The sequence below is a fragment of the Chelonia mydas genome, chromosome 10, assembly GCF_015237465.2.
Source record: "Chelonia mydas isolate rCheMyd1 chromosome 10, rCheMyd1.pri.v2, whole genome shotgun sequence".
NCBI lineage: Eukaryota > Metazoa > Chordata > Testudines > Cheloniidae > Chelonia > Chelonia mydas.
In genome coordinates, this window is record NC_051250.2 from 8,380,413 (window position 1) to 8,403,080 (window position 22,668).

A 22,668-nucleotide genomic window follows, 5' to 3' on the forward strand; every position below is an offset into this window, starting at 1 on the left:
GAAGAATTATATTGTGTGGATGCAGGACACTAATTAAAAAACAATTTAGTACACAAAAACACCCATGTAGACAAGACCACCCTTTGGTATCTTCTAAATTAATCTTTGTTCACATGGTTGCCAAAAGGTCAAGCAAAAAGTCTAACATATTAGACTAGTGCTATGATAATGAGACCCAATCCTTCATTCACAGGCAGGTCAGCAAGGTCTGGAAGTACTACAAAGACCTCAGCCTTTTGCAGTTAGCCTAGATCTAAGAGCAGTGCAAGCCACCTCCAAAGGAAAAGTAGAACTGTCTGGGTTCTGGGAGCCAACGGAGGAAGAAAAATCCAAAGGCTAATGGGACATACCCAGAGTACAATCCAGACTAATGAGTAGCTGTGTCACCCATTCCATCGAACCTGGGGGTGCCCTTTACAATGCTTTATGGCTGTATCTTTTAAATGAATACAAGTAATGAGGCATAAAAGTCAGAAATGGTTACAAGAAAAATAAAGATAAACGCAACTAATGCCTAACTTAAACTGTGTTAAATTCAAAGCAAAGTTTTTCTCACCATGTGCTCTCAAACAGTCTTACTGGTCAAACTTCTTAGGCCACGACCCCTTCCTCTGTTTAACGGCGGTTTCCTTTGTCCCTTCTTGTGCAGTGACTCAATGGAGGGAGAGAGGGAGAAAGAGAGAGAGAAGGGGCGTCTGCCCTTTCTTTTTATAATCTTGTCGTCCTCCCCAGAAGCATTTCCAGCTGAGAGTAAAGGCAACAGCCAGTCTGTGTGGAAGGGAATTCCATGCTGTTCCTTTGCTAAGATGTAGATTTTTTTTGCCCCGTCCCTTTTCCTGCCAAAGAATAGCCATTTAGCAGGTAATGACCCATTGGTCTTGTTTACACTTGGCTAAGCCATCAGCTTGCCTTTTGTCTCTGAGGAACTGGCTTGATGACTCTGTTCATGGCTTAAATGCAAATTAAGTAGAGCACACATTCTTTTGTTTGAGAAAGGCCTGTTTGCCAACTTCTGTTTGGGCAGGGCTGTGGTTTGGAACATGCACCACCACATAGTGGCCTCTTCTAACTTCACATACAATGTTGCCATACCAGGACAATAATGACCAGCAAATTATGAGTTTTCAAGTGATACCTTGTACAAAGATTATTACAATAGAAAACACAGGGGTATATTCTGTCACAGCTAGTAATAAGCCAAAAGCAACAAGACATCATGCAGACATGGGTATGCCATTAAAGTGTTACTGTGCAAGACAGTATGATTGCTATAATTTGGGACACGGAAAATCAAGATGCAAATTAAAAATGGGTGGGGGGGGGAAAAAGGGGTGTACAAAATACTCCTGGGTGAATTCTGTGCCAGAAAACTAAAAATTCTGCATATTTTATTTGTAAAAACAATATAATCATGCCAGTTTCTCTTATTTTGGTAATTTACTTCAAAACACTTGTATGTCTGTAACAATACAAAACAAACATTCAGGGAACATTTTTTGACAAATAGATTCCTTACTAGGCATATTAATACAGAACTTTGAATAATAATTCATTTAAACTACAATATAGAAACATATTTCCAGCACCTCTCAGAAGCAGTGCAAAGGCTTGGGAGAATCAAGGGTAATGGAGTAGCTGAGGGAGAAGGGAGCAATTGCTGGGAAGGAGCCTGGGAGTGAACCTAGAGAGCTGCTGGGTGTGGATGGGAGAAGTATGGAACAGGAGGTTTGTTTTTTTTAAGCTGCCCCTGTCCCATGTGTCCCTGCACTCCCACTCCCATTCAGCCGGGCATAGCTGCCCTGTCCCCATGTGGTGCTGCACCCCCACTCAGCCACTGCCCCTCCCCCCGTCACCAAGTGGCCCTGCACTCCCATACCTTGTCCCCATGTGGCCCTGCACCCTCACTCCCATTTGGCTCAATGCTGTCACCCCACCTGCTCCTGCACCCCCCACCCCAGTCTGTCTCCCTCCACTAGCCCTTCTGAACCCTGATCTGAGAGACCCCCAGCAGCCATGGCTGCCCTGCTCTGTCCATCCTCCCCCCACATCTGTGCCTCCTCACCTGGGCTTGCGAGCAGGGCGCTGTGAGGAAAGCAGGCTCTGCCCCATCCCCTTCTGCAGCTGGCTGCGCCAGCTGCCCTCTCTTCTGACACCACATCAGACCCTGGTGGGCAAAAGGTGTAATTACAGCTTCCCTTCACCACCTTGTCAGAATCAATTATTCTGCAGGGGAGGGGAGGATATCTGCAGGGGACATTCATTCTGCGCTTGTATAGTGGTGCAGAATTCCCCCTGGAGTAATAAGATAAGTAGTGCTACAGCAAGCTTCTCCACCACACCCTTTTGCCCGAACCTTGACCTAGAGGGATTACCTCCAAGTAGCGCAATGGCAATGACAGTCTCATCAGAAATGCACACACCTGGCCGCTAAAGCATCATGGTAGTTAGGATAAAACAATATGCTTTTTCCATTTCTACCTATATGCTGCCTGACACCACAAACTTCAGTCACAGTCGCCATACTGGTGACTAAGCAGTGACATTGGTTATAGGATACAGTTTTTCCAAGAGTTATCCAGACTCTCAAAATGTATTCAAGAGGAAGTTACTTAGGGTTCTTGAGGACCCCTGCTCCAGTACAAGAATGCCACTACCCATCTCTTCTTCAGATCTCCACTGTACACCTCTCTGCCACAATGTTCAAAAGACAATTCAGACAGCTAATGATGGCTCAAAGGGCAGTTACTAGGGTTAGCTGACAATATATGGCCAAGACCATCTTCCCTCATCCTTTGTATGTCATTTGCCTTCTTAGGGCCTGTAGGGAGCCAGGGTGGCTCCCCTCCGAACCAGAGGGTAAGGAGCCACTCTCCGGGCCTGAGTGGGCGGGGCCAGGCCAAGCTTCCGCCAATCCCCGGAAGGGGAAGGGTGGGACAGGAAGTACAAAGGGCGGGGCTCTCTGCCCAGTGAGGAGAGCACCAGGGAGGGAGCCAGACACAGGCTGCCGGCTGCTCCCTCGCAATCCTGCTGCTGACCCAGGCAAACCCCTCGGCGAGGAAGGCCTGTGGCAACCGGGGCTGCCCGCAGCGGATTACCCGGAAGAACCGGGGCTGCCCACAGCGGATTACCCGGAGGAGATGGAGATTCAAGAGCTGCCCGCAGCGGAATACCCGGAGGAGATGGAGGGACCGGAGCAACCCGCCTGAGAGAGACCGGGTAGGAAGTAGCCCAGGGGCCCAACTACACCGTGGGGTGGGTGTGTTTGGTCAGCGGGTGCGGGCTGACCCAGCGGCGGGACCTTCGCCTCCCGCCACTGTCAGGGCCCTGGGCTGGAACGCAGTGGAGTTGGGTGGGCCTGCGTTCCCCTACCCCGGCGCCCCCCTGCCTGAGGGGCGCGCTACTGACTCTTGCCGGCGCTCCCCTGCCTGAGGGGCGCGCTACTGACTCCGGCCGGCGCACCTCCCCGCTAATTCCCCAACGCCCGGGAGGTGGGGCCGAGGCCTGCTACAAAGACCATTGCTCTCCATCGCCCCTGGGGGCTCGGAGGACCGACCGACACTTGTCACAAGTGGTGGAGAATGCGGGTAGGCGATCCCAACCCCTGCCGAAAGGGGTGAGTGCGAGGGCACCTCTGAAGCTCCCCTACTGGAAAGATGGAGATAGAAAGGCTTATCAAGTTCCTGGCTGAGAGCCAGCAACAGCAGCAGCACCAACTCGTGCAACAGCTGGGCGCCCACCAGCAGCAGTTGCTCCAAACCCTGGGGGCTCAGCACCAGGAACAACAAACCCAGTGCTTCCAGCAGCTTGCAACCCTGTGGTCGGGCCATGGTGGCGCTCAACCGGAGCGGGCAACCACCCTGACCCCTCCCGCCCCACCGATCTGTCTGGCCAAGATGGGGCCTGAGGATGACCCGGAAGCCTACCTAGTGACTTTTGAATGGGTGGCCTCAGTGGCTGGTTGGGCGCCTGACCAATTGGCAACACTCCTCGCCCCGTATCTGACGGGGCTAGCCCAGAAGGCTTATCGTGGGCTCCCAGATGATGAGGCCCGCGTTTATGCTCGATTGAAAGCGGCTATCTTGGATGCCTTCGACATTACCCCGGAAACCTTTTGGCAACAGTTTTGGGAAAAGGTCTACCCACCAGGCGCGAGACCCCGGGCGGTGGCCCAGGAACTGAAGGACGCAGGAACTCAAAGTACCCGATGGCTCCAACCCGAGCGCCGAACCGCAGCTGAGGTGACCGAACAGGTCATCCTCGAGCAATTCGTGCACATCCTCCCACCCCAGGGGAGGGCTTGGGTGTTAAGGCACCGGCCCCAAAGTCTGAGCTCGGCCGTCGCGCTTATGGAGGACTTTCTCGAGGCTGAGGCCCCGATAGGACCGGCCGCCCGCCCCTCAAACCCTGGACCCAATGCAGAGAAACTTGCACGGAGGGGGCCCACCTCCCAAACCAACGCACCCCACCGTACCCGACGACCAGAAGGCGGCAGGACCGAGTTTTCCCGACGGCCCGAGTCAGCACCACCCTCCGGCCCTGGACGCTTAACCCGACCACCAGGCCCCAGCCCTCTCTGCGGCCCCACTGGTGCCCCCAAGCGGCCGGCGCGCCCAGAGGTAGGACCTTGTTTTCGATGTGGCGAGTATGGGCATCTGCAATGGGGCTGTCCTGCAATGGACTGCAACTTTGGCCTGGTGTGCACCGGCGAGCGACGGGCCCATCTGCCCTCCGTGGCCAAACTGACAACCCCCATGGAAGTCGCCGGGGTCCCCGTGGTGGGTCTAGTCGATTCGGGCTGTGGGCAGACCCTTGTCCGCCAGGCGCTCTTCTCGGACCCCCAGCGGACCGTCGGGGAAGTGCGGATTCAGTGCATCCACGGAGATGTAATATCGTACCCCACGGTGCGGGTCCCCATGACGGTGCATGGAGTAACGCAGTTAATGAATGTGGCGGTGGCGTCATCCCTCGCCTATCCAGTGATCCTGGGCCGGGACTGGCCAGACTTCGTCGAGGTGCTCCAATCCCTACCCACCAAAGAGGCGTTCGAGGGAGGCCCGCCTGAGAAGAGGACAGGACCTGACTCGAGCTCCGACCCTGGAGCGGAACCAGGCCCCACCCCTGGGCAGGAGGGCCTGGAAATGGTGGGTCCCCCTCCCGACCTGGTGGACTTTAGCCGAGATCAAAGGGAGGATCCTACGCTCCGGTTTGCCTACGAGCAGTTGGCCCGGGTGGATGGTGAGGTCGTGGAGGCGCAGCGCACCGCCCAGTGGCCCAGGTTTGAACTCAACCACGAGCGGCTCTACCGCCTTGACCGCGACCCCCAGACCCAAGAGGTCCGGACCCAACTCGTGGTCCCCCGCATCCATCGTCGGGCTGTCCTGAAGCTTGCACATGACATCCTGGCTGCCGGCCATTTAGGGCAGGAAAAAACTGTGGCCAGGGTCCTGGCCAGGTTCTTCTGGCCTGGCGTCCACCGTGAGGTAAAGGAGTATTGTGCGTCGTGCCCGGACTGCCAACATGCAGCCCCGGCCAGGGTACGGAAGGCCCCTCTGGTCCCGTTACCAGTCGTAGGTGTGCCATTTGAGCGGGTAGCAGTTGACCTGGTCGGGCCCTTCCCAAAAAGCAAGGCGGGCCATCAATACATCCTCGTCCTGATGGACTACGCCACCCGCTTCCCGGAGGCCATCCCCTTAAGAAGTATCACCGCCCGCACTATCGCTGCAGAGCTCGTGAAGATCTTCACAAGGGTAGGCCTCCCACGGAAGATCCTCACTGATCAAGGGACCAACGTCACATCTAAGCTGTTCCGCCAAGTATGTGCCCTATTGGGGATTAAGAAATTGCAGACCTCGGTCTACCATCCCCAGACTGACGGATTGGTCGAGCGGTTCAACCGGACCCTGAAGGGGATGTTGCGGCGTTTCCTCACCCAGGATCTCCGCCAGTGGGACCAGCTGCTCCCTCCTTTACTGCTGGCGATTCGAGAAGTCCCACAGGCGTCCACGAAGTTCTCCCCGTTCGAGCTCCTCTATGGGCGGCGACCCCGCGGGGTGTTGGACCTCTTGAGGGAGACTTGGGAACACAATCCATCCGCAACACAGGGTCTCTTGCATTATGTCTTACAACTGCAGGGGCGGCTGGCGCGGGCGGGCGAGCCCGCGAGGGAGAACTTAAACACCACCCAAAGAGCCCAGGAGCAACACTACAACTGGGGCGCCCAGGCTCAATCATTCAGGCCAGGGGACCGAGTACTCCTCCTGCTCCCCTCAGAGGAATCAAAGCTTTTTGCCCGCTGGCAGGGTCCGTATGAGGTCCTCCGCCAGGTAGGGCCGGTAACCTATGAGATTCGGCAACCTGGTCACCGTAAGGAAAAGCAGATTTATCATGTGAACCTCTTAAAACTTTGGCAGGACCGGGAAGGGCTCATGGTGGCCCCATATCCCCCCGAACCGGAACTGGGGCCCCAACCACCCGAAGAGTCGGATGATGGTGAACCCCAGCTAGCAGAGACCCTCATCGTCGAGCAGCGCGAACAGGCACTCTGCTTAGTGAGGGCGTTCCCCAAGACGTTCACCACGAAACCCGGGCGGACGACACTCACCTACCATGTGATCCAGACGGAACCCGGGGTGGTGGTCCGAGAGGCAGCCCGGCCATTGCCGAGGCGAATGCGGGAGGCCGTAGAGGAGTAAGTCCAGGCGATGTTGGAACTGGGTGTTATTGAGCCCTCCCAGAGCCCCGCCGTCCTTGTACCGAAGCCCGATGGGAGCCGGCGGTTTTGCATTGACTTCCGGAGGGTCAATGCCATCTCAAAATTTGACGCCTATCTGATGCCCCGCGTCGATGAGCTCCTCGACCGGCTCGGGGAGGCCTGTTATATCACCACGTTAGATCTCACCAAAGGGTATTGGCAGATCCCCTTGGATCCCTGGTCCAAGGAGAAGACCGCGTTTGCCACCCCTTCAGGGTTGTACCATTTCACCCGGATGCCTTTCAGCCTACATGGGGCCCCGGCAACCTTCCAGCGTTTGATGGACCGGGTGTTGCAACCACACACAAAATACGCGGCGGCCTACCTGGACGATGTGGTCATCTATGGCAATAACTGGGAGGAGCATCTTAACCAAGTAGCGGCAGTCCTCCGGGACCTCTGCGCAGCCGGGCTGACGGCCAACCCGAAAAAATGCCGAATCGGGCGGGAGGAAGCCACTTACCTGGGGTACACCTTGGGCCGCGGACAGGTCCGCCCCCTCATCAGGAAGGTCCAAGCACTCCAGGAATGTCCGGTGCCGACCACGAAGAGGCAAGTACGCCAATTTTTGGGCTTAGCTGGTTATTACCGGCAGTTTGTACCCCACTTTGCAAGCATTACGGCCCCGCTAACGGAGCTCTTGACCAAGGACAGTCCTCGCCGGGTGCATTGGTCCAACGAGTGCGAGATGGCCTTTCGAACCATCAAAAAACGGCTGTGTAGCGATCCAATACTCTTCAGCCCCGACTTTCATCGTGACTTTATTGTCCAGACCGATGCCTCCGGCGTTGGGCTTGGGGCGGTCCTCTCGCAGGAGGTGGACGGGGAGGAACACCCGATTGTTTACCTCAGTCGGAAGCTGTTCCCCAGAGAACGGAACTACTCCGTCGTGGAGAAAGAGGCCTTAGCCGTTAAGTGGGCAGTTGAGGCTCTCCGCTACTACCTCCTTGGGGCCCCCTTTATACTGGTTACGGACCACGTACCCCTGAAATGGCTCAATAAGATGAAGGACAATAATGCCAGGCTGATGCGATGGTATCTCGCTCTGCAGCCCTATGCCTTCACGATCCACCATCGGGCGGGACAAGACAACGCCAATGCGGATTTCCTATCCCGCCTCGGAGAAGGTGAGGATGCCAGCTCCGAAGATCGGGAGCTGGATTTGAGGGGTGGGGTATGTAGGGAGCCAGGGTGGCTCCCCTCCGAACCAGAGGGTAAGGAGCCACCCTCTGGGCTTGAGTGGGCGGGGCCAGGCCAAGCTTCCGCCAACCCCCGGAAGGGGAAGGGTGGGACAGGAAGTACAAAGGGCGGGGCCCTCTGTCCAGTGAGGAGAGCCCCAGGGAGGGAGACAGACACAGGCTGCCGGCTGCTCCCTCGCAATCCTGCTGCTGACCCAGGCAAACCCCTCAGCAAGGAGGAGCCTTACCGGGGGGAAGGCCTGTGGCAACCAGGGCTGCCCGCCACTGAATACCCGGAGGAACTGGGGCTGCCCGCAGCGGATTACCTGGAGGAGATGGAGATTCAAGAGCTGCCCGCAGCGGATTACCCGGAGGAGATGGAGGGACTGGAGCGACCCGCCTGAGAGAGACCGGGTAGGAAGTAGCCCAGGAGCCCAACTACACCGTGGGGTGGGTGTGTTTGGTCAGCGGGTGCTGACTGCCCCGCTGACCCAGCGGCGGGACCTTCGCCTCCCGCCACTGTCAGGGCCCTAGGCTGGAATGCAGTGGAGTTGGGTGGGCCTGCGTTCCCCTACCCCGGCGCTCCCCTGCCTGAGGGGCGCGCTACTGACTCTTGCCGGCGCTCCCCTGCCTGAGGGGCGCGCTACTGACTCTTGCCGGCGCACCTCCCCACTAATTCCCCAGCGCCCGGGAGGTGGGGCCGAGGCCTGCTACAAAGACCATTGCTCTCCATCGCCCCTAGGGGCTCGGAGGACTGACCAACACCTGTCACAGGGCCTGATTCTGCAAATACCACTGTACACACTGGATTAGCCCAACATGTGAGTATTTGCAGGATTAATGCCTTAGATTGTAAATTCCCAGGGACAGGGCATGTATTTGTGCAGCATTTAGCACAATGGAGTACCAAAGCCAACTGGGAAATTCAGAGTGCTACTGCAATAATTACAAAATAAATCCATAGGTATCTCATGATGAAAAATATCTGTTATTGGCCAGTGATTGGATATGCTGAGTCACTGTGAACTGAAAGTGAGAAAACTCACAAAATTGTATCCTTCTTTCATCTGGAAAAATATACAGAAGAGCCACAAGGAAAAGCAAATGAAGGTGCTGTAGACAGACTGACCACCCTGGGTATTAGTATACAAGTTAACAAAGAAAATATAACCCTTCCACAAACATTTACTGCGGCAGAAGGTACTACTAAGAAGCAGTGAAAGGGAAAAACGTTTATTCTCCTTAAATCTAAATATCTTCCTCCACCAAAATATAAACAAACTTTTCCTAGGACGACAAACCATAATTTTACATTATTCTCTCTCTTACTAGTACAGAAGCAGGATGTTTCACTCTAATAGTTCTTTACTAAAGCCAGAATGTTCATATTGCTTTTGATTGCACTAGTTTTACTGCTTAGCTTTCTGGCCATGGGACTCTTCAAATAATTTTCTCCAGTATAGCATATAGCTACCAAAAGGCAGGCTAAAGCACGTGCTGGTTCTGTGACAGCAATGCATTATCACTCTCATCTGCAACAAGATTAACACCTACAACCGTGGAATACAGAGTAATGATCAGGCCTGAAAGGTTGGGTGAATAAATAAAGAGAAATTAAGAGGGAAGAGAGAGAGAGAGAGCAATGCATATATGTTTGCTAAAACCATAAGCATCACAACTAATAACCTTTAGGCAAGACGCAGTGCTATAGCTAGTGCAGTAGGAACACTAATTGAAGTTTTAAGAAAGAAGAATATATATGAAAAATGATTATAGAGGGAACTACTGAATTTCAGGTAACAGAAGTTACCCGAATATATAGACCGGGGGGAGGATGGGACGGACACACACACACACTAAACAAAAAGTTGAGTCTTGATAAGCAATAAAAGTTTTCTACTGGCTAGTACAGACGCAATAAAGGCAATTGGCAAATTTTAAGTATACAGTTAGCATATTAAGACTGACAATAAAATGATCACCAAATAATTCCGACATGAAAGGATACTGTATAGCGTCATTAAAGGAAATTCTAACTCTGTATTACTACTCACACCAAAGTGCACAGATAGCTAGTCATATAATATAAAGGATTTAGTTAAGAGTCTATTCAATAGCACTATGCACCACTACACCGAAGAATGACCTTGGGCTGGCAGCAAGCTTTGAGATGACACTCCAGCCCACCTCTGCAAGAGAGGACAAGTGAATGGTCCCACTGCTTGGCACTATCACAATATTCTGTCCCAAATGGTTCTCAGATAGTGAAATCAAACAAATGGCCCCAAAGAGAAGAAAATTAATCTTCATAATTTATTTTGTTATCTTAGATTACATTAGTGCTAAAACAAAGATTTCAGGAAAACAAAGTATGCAGTTGAAAGAAGCAAGCACAGTGGGGCTGCCTTTCTGTTTGAGAGTCTACTTTGACTAGCACCCCTTTTCTGGGCCTCATGAACCAATTGGTTCTTTAAAATCTTATCTAGATCCTAACCCAAAAGCAAGATCTATGGGATGATTTCTTAGCAAGAGACAGAGTTTCAAAAATGCTTCAGGGTAAACAGATTCCATCAGGCATCAGCTAGTCCTTCTGTGCAAACATTGTTGTTTCATAAACCAGAAGGGACCTTTGAGGATCTACTGTTGACAACACAGAAAGCACATATTAAATGATCCTCTTCCAAGATCTTAACTTGAAACGATGAATTTGTTCTTGTGTATAGAGTAGCTTGGAGCAATGAGGTGAGCCAACATTAGGCCTGAAATGTCATCACACCATGTAGTACGGACTGGAGTTACACTGGTCATTGATGAAACTGCTGTACAAAAGAAAAAACTATATTCTGCTCAAATAGAAACTAAAACCTCAGTGTTTGTCAACCTGATTGATTGTATATATCAAGTACCTGTATCTTCTGGAAGAGAAGCTTCTGAAGTTTTATTTTCAGATGGTATTAAAAAAGAAAAATAGACAAACTATAAATATTTTTAAAAAGTATTTGACAAAAAGCACTCTGTTGCCAGAGACAACAGCTATTTTTCAAAGCTGATCAATCTTAGTGTGGCCAATGTAGTTTTCACTGCTTAACAGTGTATCAAAAAATCAGCAGATTTGCTTGGTATTCAGGCTGGGAAGTTATGTTATTGTTCTGACCCTATATGCAAGATATGGTAACAAAATCCTTTCAATAGTGCAGGGAAGTGTTAATTTTTACAATTTGATTTTAAACGTAAGTATGCACAGCTTTCTGGGTAGGTCCTACATTTTACACCCATCTCTCTAAAACAGCATGAGAGATTCTCAACCCCTGCTCTCGGGTGCTCTGCACTGCTGCAACAGCACAAAGTAACCAGAATACCAGCATAACCAGTCACCTGGGGATACATGGTGTAGAGCAAGCATAGCTATCTGCTATGTAACCTCTCTTCCCAACAGTGTATGGGGGTTGTTGTTTTGCTGGAACATTGTTGCTCTCCAGCTATCACCCTTTGGTATACTGACCACCTGGGGACACAGCCAGCTAGCACAGTTTAGTGAAGACCGGAGACTGGGCCAGAGCAGAACCAAAGACCAGAAACAGTTATTTTACAACCCCCTCACTCTCAGGTGCACCCAACAAAAACTGGGCACAGGTGAGAATCTGCACCAGACACTTTAAACCCAACTTCTATAAAATATCATAATTGAGTTTTATTAGCAAATATATTACTAGCATAAACAATTATTATTTAAACTTGGAGTCATGCTGATGTGAAAAGGTTTAGAGGGTGGTGTTAATAAATAATTTTTTTCTTTAAGATACTGGTCACTTTATTTGATTTACTAAAATAAAGTGCTATTTGAAATGCAGATTTTCCTCCTCCTAGTTAAATCACAGAGAACAGGCACTTTGCACTCCTGGGTTTGTTAATTTTGAAATGGAAATCCGAGTAGAGGCAGGTTGTTTGACCACAAACACACATCTAAATATGCTCTAGTGACTGCACACTGTAGAACAAGTTTTGCATATTCTGGCCTCTGCACATGAAAGTCCAGTGCATCCTAGAAAATGTGCAATATTTAAAATTGCAGGTACTATCACCCAATAAATATTACTTTGCATTTATAGAGCCTTTCAAACAAAACTAGGTGTTCGCCTTATTTTACAAAAGGGGAAAACAGGCACATGGAGAACGTTAAGTGACTTTTCCAAGATCACAGAACAAGTCAGTGGCAGAGTAAGGAATAATACTCAGGATCAGTACTCACAATCAACTTCAGTAACCTCTAGCAAGCCTGCCAGACCCGCCAGGCCCCATCCAATGTCATCTTTGACTCAGACTTTAGATAATCATGATGATCCCTTCTGACCTTAGTCTGACCTCCTGCACATTGCAGGCCACAGAATCTATCCACCCACTCCTGTAATAGATCCCGAACCTCTGGCTGAGTTACTGAAGTGCTAAAATCATGATTTAAAGACTTCAAGCTGCAGAGAATCTACCATTTACACTAGTTTAAACCCACAAATGACCTTTGCCCCCATACTGCAGAGGAAGATGAAACCCCCACAGAGTTTCTGCCAATCTGACCCAGGGAAAAATTCCTTCCCGACCCCCATATATGACAATCAGTTAGACCCGGAGCATCTGATGAGCAACACCCATCAGCCAAACACTAGGTAAAAGAATTCTCTGTAGTAACTCAGAGCCCTCCCTATCTAGTGTCCCATCACCAGCCTATGGAGATATTTGCTGCTAGCAGTTGGAGACTGCCTACAATGGCACATAGGCAATCTCATGATACCATCCATCCTCTGTCCACAAATGCCTCCCAGTGGCCAAACATCCCCAAACCCTCCTTATAGCACCACTGCCTGAGCCATCTGTTTGATCACCATAATCTTGTCTTGCCTTTGTTCTCCTCCCCCAGTGACAGGTAGTTAAGATCACCTGAGCCTTCATTTTCTTAGAGTGTCTTCCCCAGTCTGGCATAGTGTCCCTTGATACGTTTCAGCAAGAATCTAGCTGTATCATTTGTTCCCACATGAAGGACAATCATTAGATTCCTTCCTGTTCCTGCTGACAAAGGCAGGGAGATTCAGGGGTTCATGCAGGGGAAGGAATTATTAGTTTAATGCAGAGACTACCAGGAAATAAAGACCTGCTTACTTTGTAAGGTAGGCCATACTACACACTGCATGGCACTTTCCTGAAAACTGTTTTTTCAGATTTTTGTGTATCCATGTCTCATTGAGAGAGACTTACATAACCAGTTTTGAAATCTTCACTCTAAACTATTAAAAATTGTCAGACAGTATCTGAATAATTTCTGAAAATATGAAGGACATCCCCTCCCCACACCTTCATGTAACTTTAGCAGGCTTCTTCTATCCCTTTTGAAGATTATGTTTGAACCACAAGAAAGCATAGAATGTTTCCCTAGTTAGGCCTAGTCTACACGCAGGTATAACTAAAGATGTGACTTTAAATAAGCTTAGTTAAACTGGTACAGCTTTGTATGTAAGCACCTTTAAATAGATTTAAACCTGATTTATCGGTTTAGATTACATTTACAGGGGCAAGCTAGACCAATAAACAACAGGCTTAAACTGCTAAAAGTAGTCCACTTAAGGGGCTATTTAAACTGGTTCAAGTTTGCATGCAGACAAAGCCTTAGAAGCACCTGAAAAGACAGTAGTTTATCACAAAAAAGTGTATCCTCAACCATAACATACTACAGTATAATGCCGCTACCACAACACTATAATACAAGGGGGGCGGGGGGGGGGGGGGAATAAAAAGAGTTACCCAACCAATATTTTTCTTTGTTCCCCTTAACGTTGTTAGAGATGTATTTGCAAGATTAAATTATGACTTCTCTGCAGGATCAAATCAAACGAAAGTGAATTATTCTGAGTAAGAGTGCCCACACAGGGGTTTACTGCAGTTTAACTAAACCACTTTAAAATTCACACCTTTAGTTAATCTGGATTAATTTTCCCTGAGTATCCCCATGTAGACAAGCTCTTAGTCTACTAAATTTGGGAAAAGAACAGTACAAAACACCTGCCTGGTATTAGAGCCCTCTCTGAATCTTCGGATAAAATATAAAACTAAAGTTTAAAACTCGTGTGTTCCAGTGATGACGTGCTCTTTCTGCAGCCTTTGGCAAGTTATAACCTTATTCCCTCAGGTTTCCCCATCTGTAAAATATTTACTGCAGGGATGACTGAGGATTAGCCAATGTTATGAAGCAGTTTCATTAGAGTTCTGTTTCATCAGAGCTCCATATATTTTATTTTTAAAGTGGCAATACTTCAGTGGACATACAGTCCCTCAGAAACAAAGCTACTCCACACAATCATTGAGGAATTTAAATCAGTCCAGACTTGGCACAACCATCTTCTCATTTTAGGATGCAATAAAGCAGGCAAGTGTTAAAACAGATTGCTCTGTTTGCACGAATTTGAATCTTAACCTTGCTGAGACACTTTTGAAAGTGGTATTAATGAGGTATTAAAGAGAACCTGGACTCATCTGTAATGGCAAATTTTATAATGTTAAACATTAGCAAAAGCCTTAACAGCAAGATCTGTTAGGTTGGGAAGAGCCACCAAGGGAAGTGATAGTGCCTATCACTGCATAATATAGATCTATGCTGGATAAAGCACAAGAAAGTAGGTTAGGGAACAATCCTATGGTGGCCCAAAAACATGATTAAGTTACCTCATAAGCCCTGTCCATTTTTACATCCTATGATTCACAAAGAGCCTTCAAATTAGTGTCAGTCCTTGAGACTAGGATAAACGCTCATTCCTCTAAAATAAGTCTTTAAAAAATGCAGATCATTCTTGAAACCATTACCAGGGTATTTTAAGGAAGTCTGCACTTTCACATGCATTTAGTATAGCAAGGTAGTAGATAAACAGATTCCTTCAATGCCTGATATCTTTGTATCAGCTCGAATATTTAAGTGACTTAAAATCCATATTAATGTCCTAATACTGTTCTAAGTATTGCTTGCATACTTGCTTGGTAGAACAGTTATATAAATGTAACTAATGACTTTTTTTCTGTGAAACAGAATGCACCCCCGATTTAGATAGTGAAACACTGCAGTCTTAGTTTCCTCTAGTCTTGCACAACAACTCTTGGCACATGCTCTGCCTAGAGAAAAACCAATTCTTGGTGCTAAATTCATAAAAGATTTTTTTTAAAAAATCCTAAAATTACATACACACAGCACTATGGTCATCTTCTTAGATTCTGTCTTGCACAAACAAAACGCTCAGAACATCTCACCATGGGTATATTTTAAGTTCTTATTTAATTTTATTTTTAAATTTCTTAGAAGCTCCGCCCAGCTTACAGAATCCCTCATACACATGTACTCACTTCTCAATATTCACACTGAGGAAACCGACTCAGACACTGAGGGCAGAAGGGACCATCTCGTCTGACCTTCTGCACATCGCAGACCAAAGAACCTCACCTGTCTCCTGCAATAGGCCCATATCCTCTGGCTGAGTTACTGAAGTCCTCAAATCATGGATTTAAAGACTTCAGGTTACAGACAATCCACCAGCAAGTGACTCATGCCCCATGCAACAGAGGAAGGCTTAAACCCCAGGGTCTCTCCCAATGTGACCCAGGGGAAAATTCATTCCCAACCCCAAACATAGGAATCAGTTGAATTCTGAGCACGTCAGCAAGACCCACCAGACATGCAGCTGGGAAAGAATTCTCTGTTGTAGCTCGGAGCCCTCGGAGTAACCTACTCCCCCAGCTCTGGTTGTTGGGGACTTTTGCTATTAGCAATCTCATCATACCATCCTCTCCATAAACTTATTGAGACCAATCTTGAAACAGGTTAGGTTTTTTACCCCCACTGCCTTGGAAGAAAAGGAGTATTTTTGGCACCTTAGAGACTAACCAATTTATTTGAGCATAAGCTTTCGTGAGCTACAGCTCACTTCATTGGATGCATCTGATGCTTATGCTCAAATAAACTGGTTAGTCGCTAAGGTGCAACAAGTACTCCTTTTCTTTTTGCGAATACAGACTAACACGGCTGCTACTCTGAAACCTGCCTTGGAAGGCTATTCCAGAACTTCACTCCTCAGATGGTTAGCAACCTTAGTCTAATTTCAAGCCTAAACTTGTTGATGGCCAGTTTAAGTTAAGTTAGCCCTTAATTTAAATAACTTCTCCCTTCCTGGCATTTATAGAGAGTAATCATATCTCCAGTCAACCTTCATTTGGTTAGGCTAAACAAGCCAAGCTCAGCTCCTTGAGTCTCCTCTCCTAAGGTTGATTTTCATTCCTCTGACGATCCTAGTAGCCTTTCTCTGCACTTCTTCTAGTTTGAATTGATCATTCTTAAACATGGGAGACTAGAACTGCACACAGTGTTCCAGATGAGGCCTCACCAGTGCCTTTTATACTGGCAATAATGCTTTATCATCTCCACTGGAAATTCCTCATCTGATGCATCGTAATATTACATTAGCCCCCCCCCCCTTTTTTTTTTTATAGTCACGTCACATTTGAGACTCAGTCATCCTGTGATCAACCAATATAAGCAAACCTTTCTCCTCCCCCTGTCGCTTCCAACTGATAAATCCCAAGCTTATAGCAAAAATTCTTGGTGTTACTCCTTAAGTGCATGACCTTGTACTATGCACTATTAAACTGCACCCCATTTCTATTGCTCCAGTTTTCAAGGTCAACCAAAACTTTTACGATATTTCAGTCCTCCTCCATATTGGCAATATCTCCCAACTTTGTGTCATGCACCAATTTTATTAGCACACACACACTTTTTGCACCAAGGTCATGAATGAAAATATTAAGTAAAACTAGTCCCAAGACCAATCCCTAGTCCCAAGACCAATCCCTGGAACTCCACTAGTAGCCTCCCTCCAAACTTGACAGTTCATCTTTTAGTTTGATCCACTGTAGTCTCCCTTTTAACCAGTTCCTTATTAACTTTCAATTATCATATTAATCCCCATCTTCTCCAATTTAACTAATAATTTCCCATGCTGAACTGTATTAAATGCCTTACTGAAATACAGGTTGATTAGATCTGCATTTCTTTTGTTTAAAAATTTTTTAAAAAATCAGTTATTCTCAAAGAAAGATCAGGTTGGTCTGCCACAATCTACCTTTTGTAAAGCCGTGTTGTATTTTGTCCCATTTGCCGTTCACCTCTATAGCCTTAACGTTCTCTTTCAAAATTAGTTCCAAGATCTTGCATATAATTAATGTCAAACTAATGGGTCTGTAGTTTCCAGGATCACTTTTCTTCCCTTTCTTAAAAATAGATATATTAGCAATTCTCCAGTCACAGGGTACAACCCTCCAGTTTAGGGATTCATTAAAAATCCTTGCTATTGGACTTGCAATTTCATGTGTCAGTTCCTTTAATATTCTTGGATAGAGATTATACAAGCCCCCCAGTGTGGTCCCATTAAGCTGTTAGACAAGACATAGCTCCAGATGCAGGTAGTGAACACCATTCCTACATCAACTGAAGAGGCTGATGCAAAATACTACGTGGCACACTGATGCCTACTGAGGAAGAACATACTGGCTTTGTGATGCTCTTAGCCCCTGCTGGCCAAGAAACAAAGTACCACATTACAGAAGAACACCTATTCTACACATTAACACATTGTGCTTTTAGTATACACATCCCATTGGTTATCACGTACCATGTCAACAAAACTGTTGAACAAAGTAGTCCATGTTGCAAGTAGTGGCCCCACGTCCTGAAACACAAGTATTTAAGAGGATGTGAGCAACCCACCACTTTACTGAATTCAAGAGAGAAGATGATCTAGGTTATCAAGATCTCCTACATTACTCAGAATGCAAAAGATATTTTGTACTCAATACAAAAAAAAAAAAAACACACACCTTTCTTCTCTCCACCTATTTTCTTTAATAGGATGTTTTAAAATAAAGCTGTGCCCCTATTTTGGTGCACATAAGTGACTTCCTTAGCGGCCAAATGTTGTCTGTCTCTCTCTTACAGACACACGCAAAACGAACAGCGTAACCTCTTAGAACAGAGGCTGTAACGCCCTGATCCGAACTCTGAAGAGCCACAGCCAAATCCAGGAGTCTGTGCTGATGCTGCAGAAACGTCTGTTGGGAATGTCAAAAAAGATTATCATCCATCTACACAGTGCCACAGATGCACTTGGTGCTTTACAGACAGATCCCTGCCCTGAGGCATTTACAATCTAAAGTTAGACATACATAGCAAGTGATGCAAGGAATAAAAGGGAGAGATATGGGAGGACAAGGGCTGCAAGTTAGAGATCATAAGATGTGCCTAGTTTTATGTACAAATCTCTCTGGCTCCTTGATCTTTTTTAGTTTGTTCTATTCAAGGTTGGACAGCATGTCCAAGATGGAGGCCAGCAATGAAAGCTAACAAAGAGCAAGAGTTGAGGATTATTTGAACAAGAGAGTTCCCTTCTAGGACTAGTTCTACTAAGAGATTGGATACAAAATTGAAAGCACACTGTTCATATCTGGAGATATAGGTACTAGGCAGAGCTCTGGATCAGAAAATATGGGCAACTTTTAAAACCAGACACATGGCAACAAAAGAACAGAACTTCTTGGTGTAAAAGGAACTTTTTGGATCAGGGGCTGCCACTGGATGCTCAGTAACAACCATGAGCAAAAGCATTTCTCCCCGCCTGCATCTGCACCTCTAAGATCAGTACAACAGTCTTTCAGATAAAGAACTTGCTACACGAAACTCCCTGAAAAAGCACAAGAACAAATCCGCACAGACACACCCCTGGAACCCTGACCTGGGGTATTCTATCTGCTACCCAAGATCCATAAACCTGGAAATCCTGGACGCCCCATCATCTCAGGCATTGGCACCCTGACAGCAGGATTGTCTGGCTACGTAGACTCCCTCCTCAGGCCCTACTCTACCAACACTCCCAGCTACCTTCGAGACACCACTGACTTCCTGAGGAGACTACAATCCATCGGTGATCTTCCTGAAAACACCATCCTGGCCACTATGGACGTAGAAGCCCTCTACACCAACATTCCACATAAAGATGGACTACAAGCCGTCAGGAACAGTATCCCCGATAATGTCACGGCTAACCTGGTGGCTGAACTTTGTGATTTTGTCCTCACCCATAACTATTTCACATTTGGGGACAATGTATAGCTTCAAAATCAGCGGCACTGCTATGGGTACCCACATGGCCCCACAGTATGCCAACATTTTTATGGCTGACTTAGAACAACGCTTCATCAGCTCTCATCCCCTAATGCCCCTACTCTACTTGCGCTACATTGATGACATCTTCATCATCTGGACCCATAGAAAAGAAGCCCTTGAGGAATTCCACCATGATTTCAACAATTTCCATCCCACCATCAACCTCAGCCTGGACCAGTCCGCACAAGAGATCCACTTCCTGGACACTACGGTGCTAATAAGCGATAGTCACATAAACACCACCCTATAGTGGAAACCTACTGACTGCTATTCCTACCTACATGCCTCCAGCTTTCATCCAGACCACACCACATAATCCATTGTCTACAGCCAAGCTCTACGATACAACCGCATTTGCTCCAAACCCTCAGACAGAGACAAACACCTACAAAATCTCTATCAAGCATTCTTACAACTACAATACCCACCTGCTGAAGAGAAGAAACAGACTGACAGAGCCAGAAGAGTACCCAGAAGTCACCTACTACAGGACAGGCCCAACAAAGAAAATAACAGAACGCCACTAGCCGTCACCTTCAGCCCCCAACTAAAAGCTCTCCAACGCATCATCAAGGATCTACAACCTATCCTGAAGGACAACCCATCACTCTCACAAAGCTTGGGAGACAGGCCAGTCCTTGCCTACAGACAGCCCCCCAACCTGAAGCAAATACTCACCAGCAACCACACACCACACAACAGAACCACTAACCCAGGAACCTATCCTTGCAACGAAGCCCGTTGCCAACTGTGTCCACATATCTATTCAGGGGACACCATCATAGGGCCTAATCACATCAGCCACACTATCTGAGGCTCGTTCACCTGCACATCTACCAATGTGATATATGCCATCATGTGCCGGCAATGCCCCTCTGCCATGTATATTGGTCAAACTGGACAGTCTCTACGTAAAAGAAAAAATGGACACAAATCAGACGTCAAGAATTATAACATTCAAAAACCAGACGGAGAACACTTCAATCTCTCTGGTCACTCGATTACAGACCTAAAAGTGGCAATTCTTCAACAAAAAAACTTCAAAAACAGACTCCAAGGAGAGACTGCTGAATTGGAATTAATTTGCAAACTGGATACACTTAACTTAGGCTTGAATAGAGACTGGGAGTGGATGGGTCATTACACAAAGTAAAACTATTTCCCCATGTTTATACCCCCTCCCCCCCCACTGTTCCTCAGACGTTCTTGTGAACTGCTGGAAATGGCCCACCTTGATTATCACTACAAAAGGTTTCTACCCCCCGCTCTCCTGCTGGTAATAGCTCACCTTAAGTGATCACTCTGGTTACAGTGTGTATGGTAACACCCATTGTTTCATGTTCTCTATGTATATAAATCTCCCCACTGTATTTTCCACTGAATGCATCCGATGAAGTGAGCTGTAGCTCACGAAAGCTTATGCTCAAATAAATTTGTTAGTCTCTAAGGTGCCACAAGCACTCCCTTTCTTTTTGCGAATACAGACTAACACGGCTGCTACTCTGAAATTTACCCATGCCTGTGTTACTTCAAGGTGACCATATTACAGTACTCCAGGAGTTCCCAAACTGTGGCACATGAGCTTGTTCAGCATCCCTCTGAAGCAGCCATTTTGTGCTTCAGAATCTCAGCTTTCATTTACAAAAGTAAGTTGCTATGGTTATCTAGGTCTACAGTAGAAACTTTTACTGGCAATTTTGGTTAGTGGGGTGAGGTGGGGGTTTTTTGGGGGGGGTTGGGGGTGGGATGACAACGGGACACTTCTATACTGGTAAAAACCCTAGCATAGGCACAGTTCTACTAACATACTGACCCATACTACATCAGACCAGTGGTCCACCAAGCCTAACTATCCTGTCTCCTGACAGCGACCAGTGCCAAATGCATCAGATAGAATGAACAGAACAGGGCATTCATCAGGTTGTCCATTCCCTGCTGTGCCATCGGAGGTTTAGGGACACCCAGAGCATAAGGTTGTGCCCCTGACTATCTTGGTTAACAGACGTTTATGGGCCTATCCTCCGTGAACTTATCTAATTCTTTTTTCAACTCAGTTATACTTTTGGCCTTCACAACATCCCATGAGAATGAGTTCCACAGGTTGACTGGGCATTGTGTGAAGTAGTGCTTTTGTATGTTTTAAGCCAGCTACCTATTAATTTCACTGGGTGACCCCTGGTTATGATGTTACAAAGGCATAAACAACATATCTTTATTCACTTTCTCCACACCATTCATGATTTATAGACCTTTATCATATTCTCCCCCTTAGTTGTCTTTTTTCAAGCTGAACAGTCCCAGACTTATTAATCTCTCCTTGTACGTAAGCTGTTCCATACTCCCAATCATTTTTGTTGTCCCTTTTCTGTCCTTTTTCCAATTCTAATACATCTTCTTTGAGATGGGGTGACCACAACTGCATGGTATAGTTTATTTCACTCAAACTGGTATAACCTATATTGGCAAAAACACTTATGCCAGTATAAGTATTGTGTATGTAGGAAGATTTGCCAGGATAGCCATATCAGCAAAACTTTTCTAATGTAGACCTGGCTTAGGAAGACCTCAAAACTGTGAGGTCAATGCAATGCAGTTCCTTCTCCAGTCTCCAAAAAGCCCTAAACATAGCTCTGAAATGTAAACTGCTTCATTCATCTTGATGGGTTATAACTGTTCCCAAGTAATAATAAATTTGGGAGATTTTTCAAACTCACGATTGTCATGGCAATTGGGTGCTTCACTTCCTTTTGTGCCTTAGAAAGACTCCCTCTGTTGCCATGACCAAGAGGTGTTTGCAAAATGCCACTTATTTCTCTCTCTCCCCCACCCCCCATTCAACAAACCATACCCAAAAAGGCTAGTAAAACATCTGAGCCCCATCAAAGGAAAGACAAGCTCAAGGTGCCCAGCAAAACCCACAGGCTTATTCAAACCCCACGGAAGGGGGGGAGGGGGAGTTAAGACTCAGGACACCCAGAGAAGAATGTCATTTTGAACATCTGCACAATCTACTGGGGACAGTACCTGATCTGAGCAACTTGCATAGGCAGAGCTGGGAAGAGTACCTCCACTATATCTCCCCTCATTGTACTCCCCAGTTCAAGCCCTGTCTTCAACAGAGTTGCATTTTCTTACCAGAAAGACTGCGGGGGGAGGGGGGGGCGCGGCGGGGGAGAGGAAGAGTGGGTTAACTTTCTTCTTTTTTCCTATGTCACCGTACGGCAGGGCCAGCTTGCTCCTGCCCATTCAAGCCCATAAAAGGCTGAGACCTTTTGCTAGTGAAAACCCCCCTGCAGTTTATTTACAATATAGTTCCCACCACCCTTACATACTATACAGCCTTACACCTACAGTTCTAAGTAGCCCTCAGCTCCTGAAGCATGCAGGAGAGAGATCTCTCTTTCTTCTGCTTCCTCCTTCTCACTTCCTGTACCTTTGGTATCCTCTCCCTAATGGCCTCTTAGTTCTCCTCAGCCCACCAATTAGGTACAGCT

General features: G+C 47.2%; 1 protein-coding gene across 5 annotated transcripts in view; it reads right to left on the minus strand.

Annotated features, from left to right (window-relative positions):
- USP22 (ubiquitin specific peptidase 22) overlaps positions 1-22,668 on the minus strand; it is a 192,589-nt gene that overhangs the window by 151,947 nt on the left and 17,974 nt on the right. For 3 of the 5 annotated variants that reach the window (XR_006284233.1, XM_043523781.1, XM_043523780.1), the window contains one exon: positions 2,063-2,164. The exons of the other annotated variants lie outside the window; for them this stretch is intronic. Coding sequence is in view for 2 of the 3 variants with exons in the window: in XM_043523781.1 (XP_043379716.1) it covers positions 2,063-2,164 (102 nt within the window). In the remaining variant the exon portion in view is untranslated. Of the gene's footprint in view, positions 1-2,062; positions 2,165-22,668 lie in introns of those variants that run through there. 5 annotated transcript variants of the gene reach the window in all.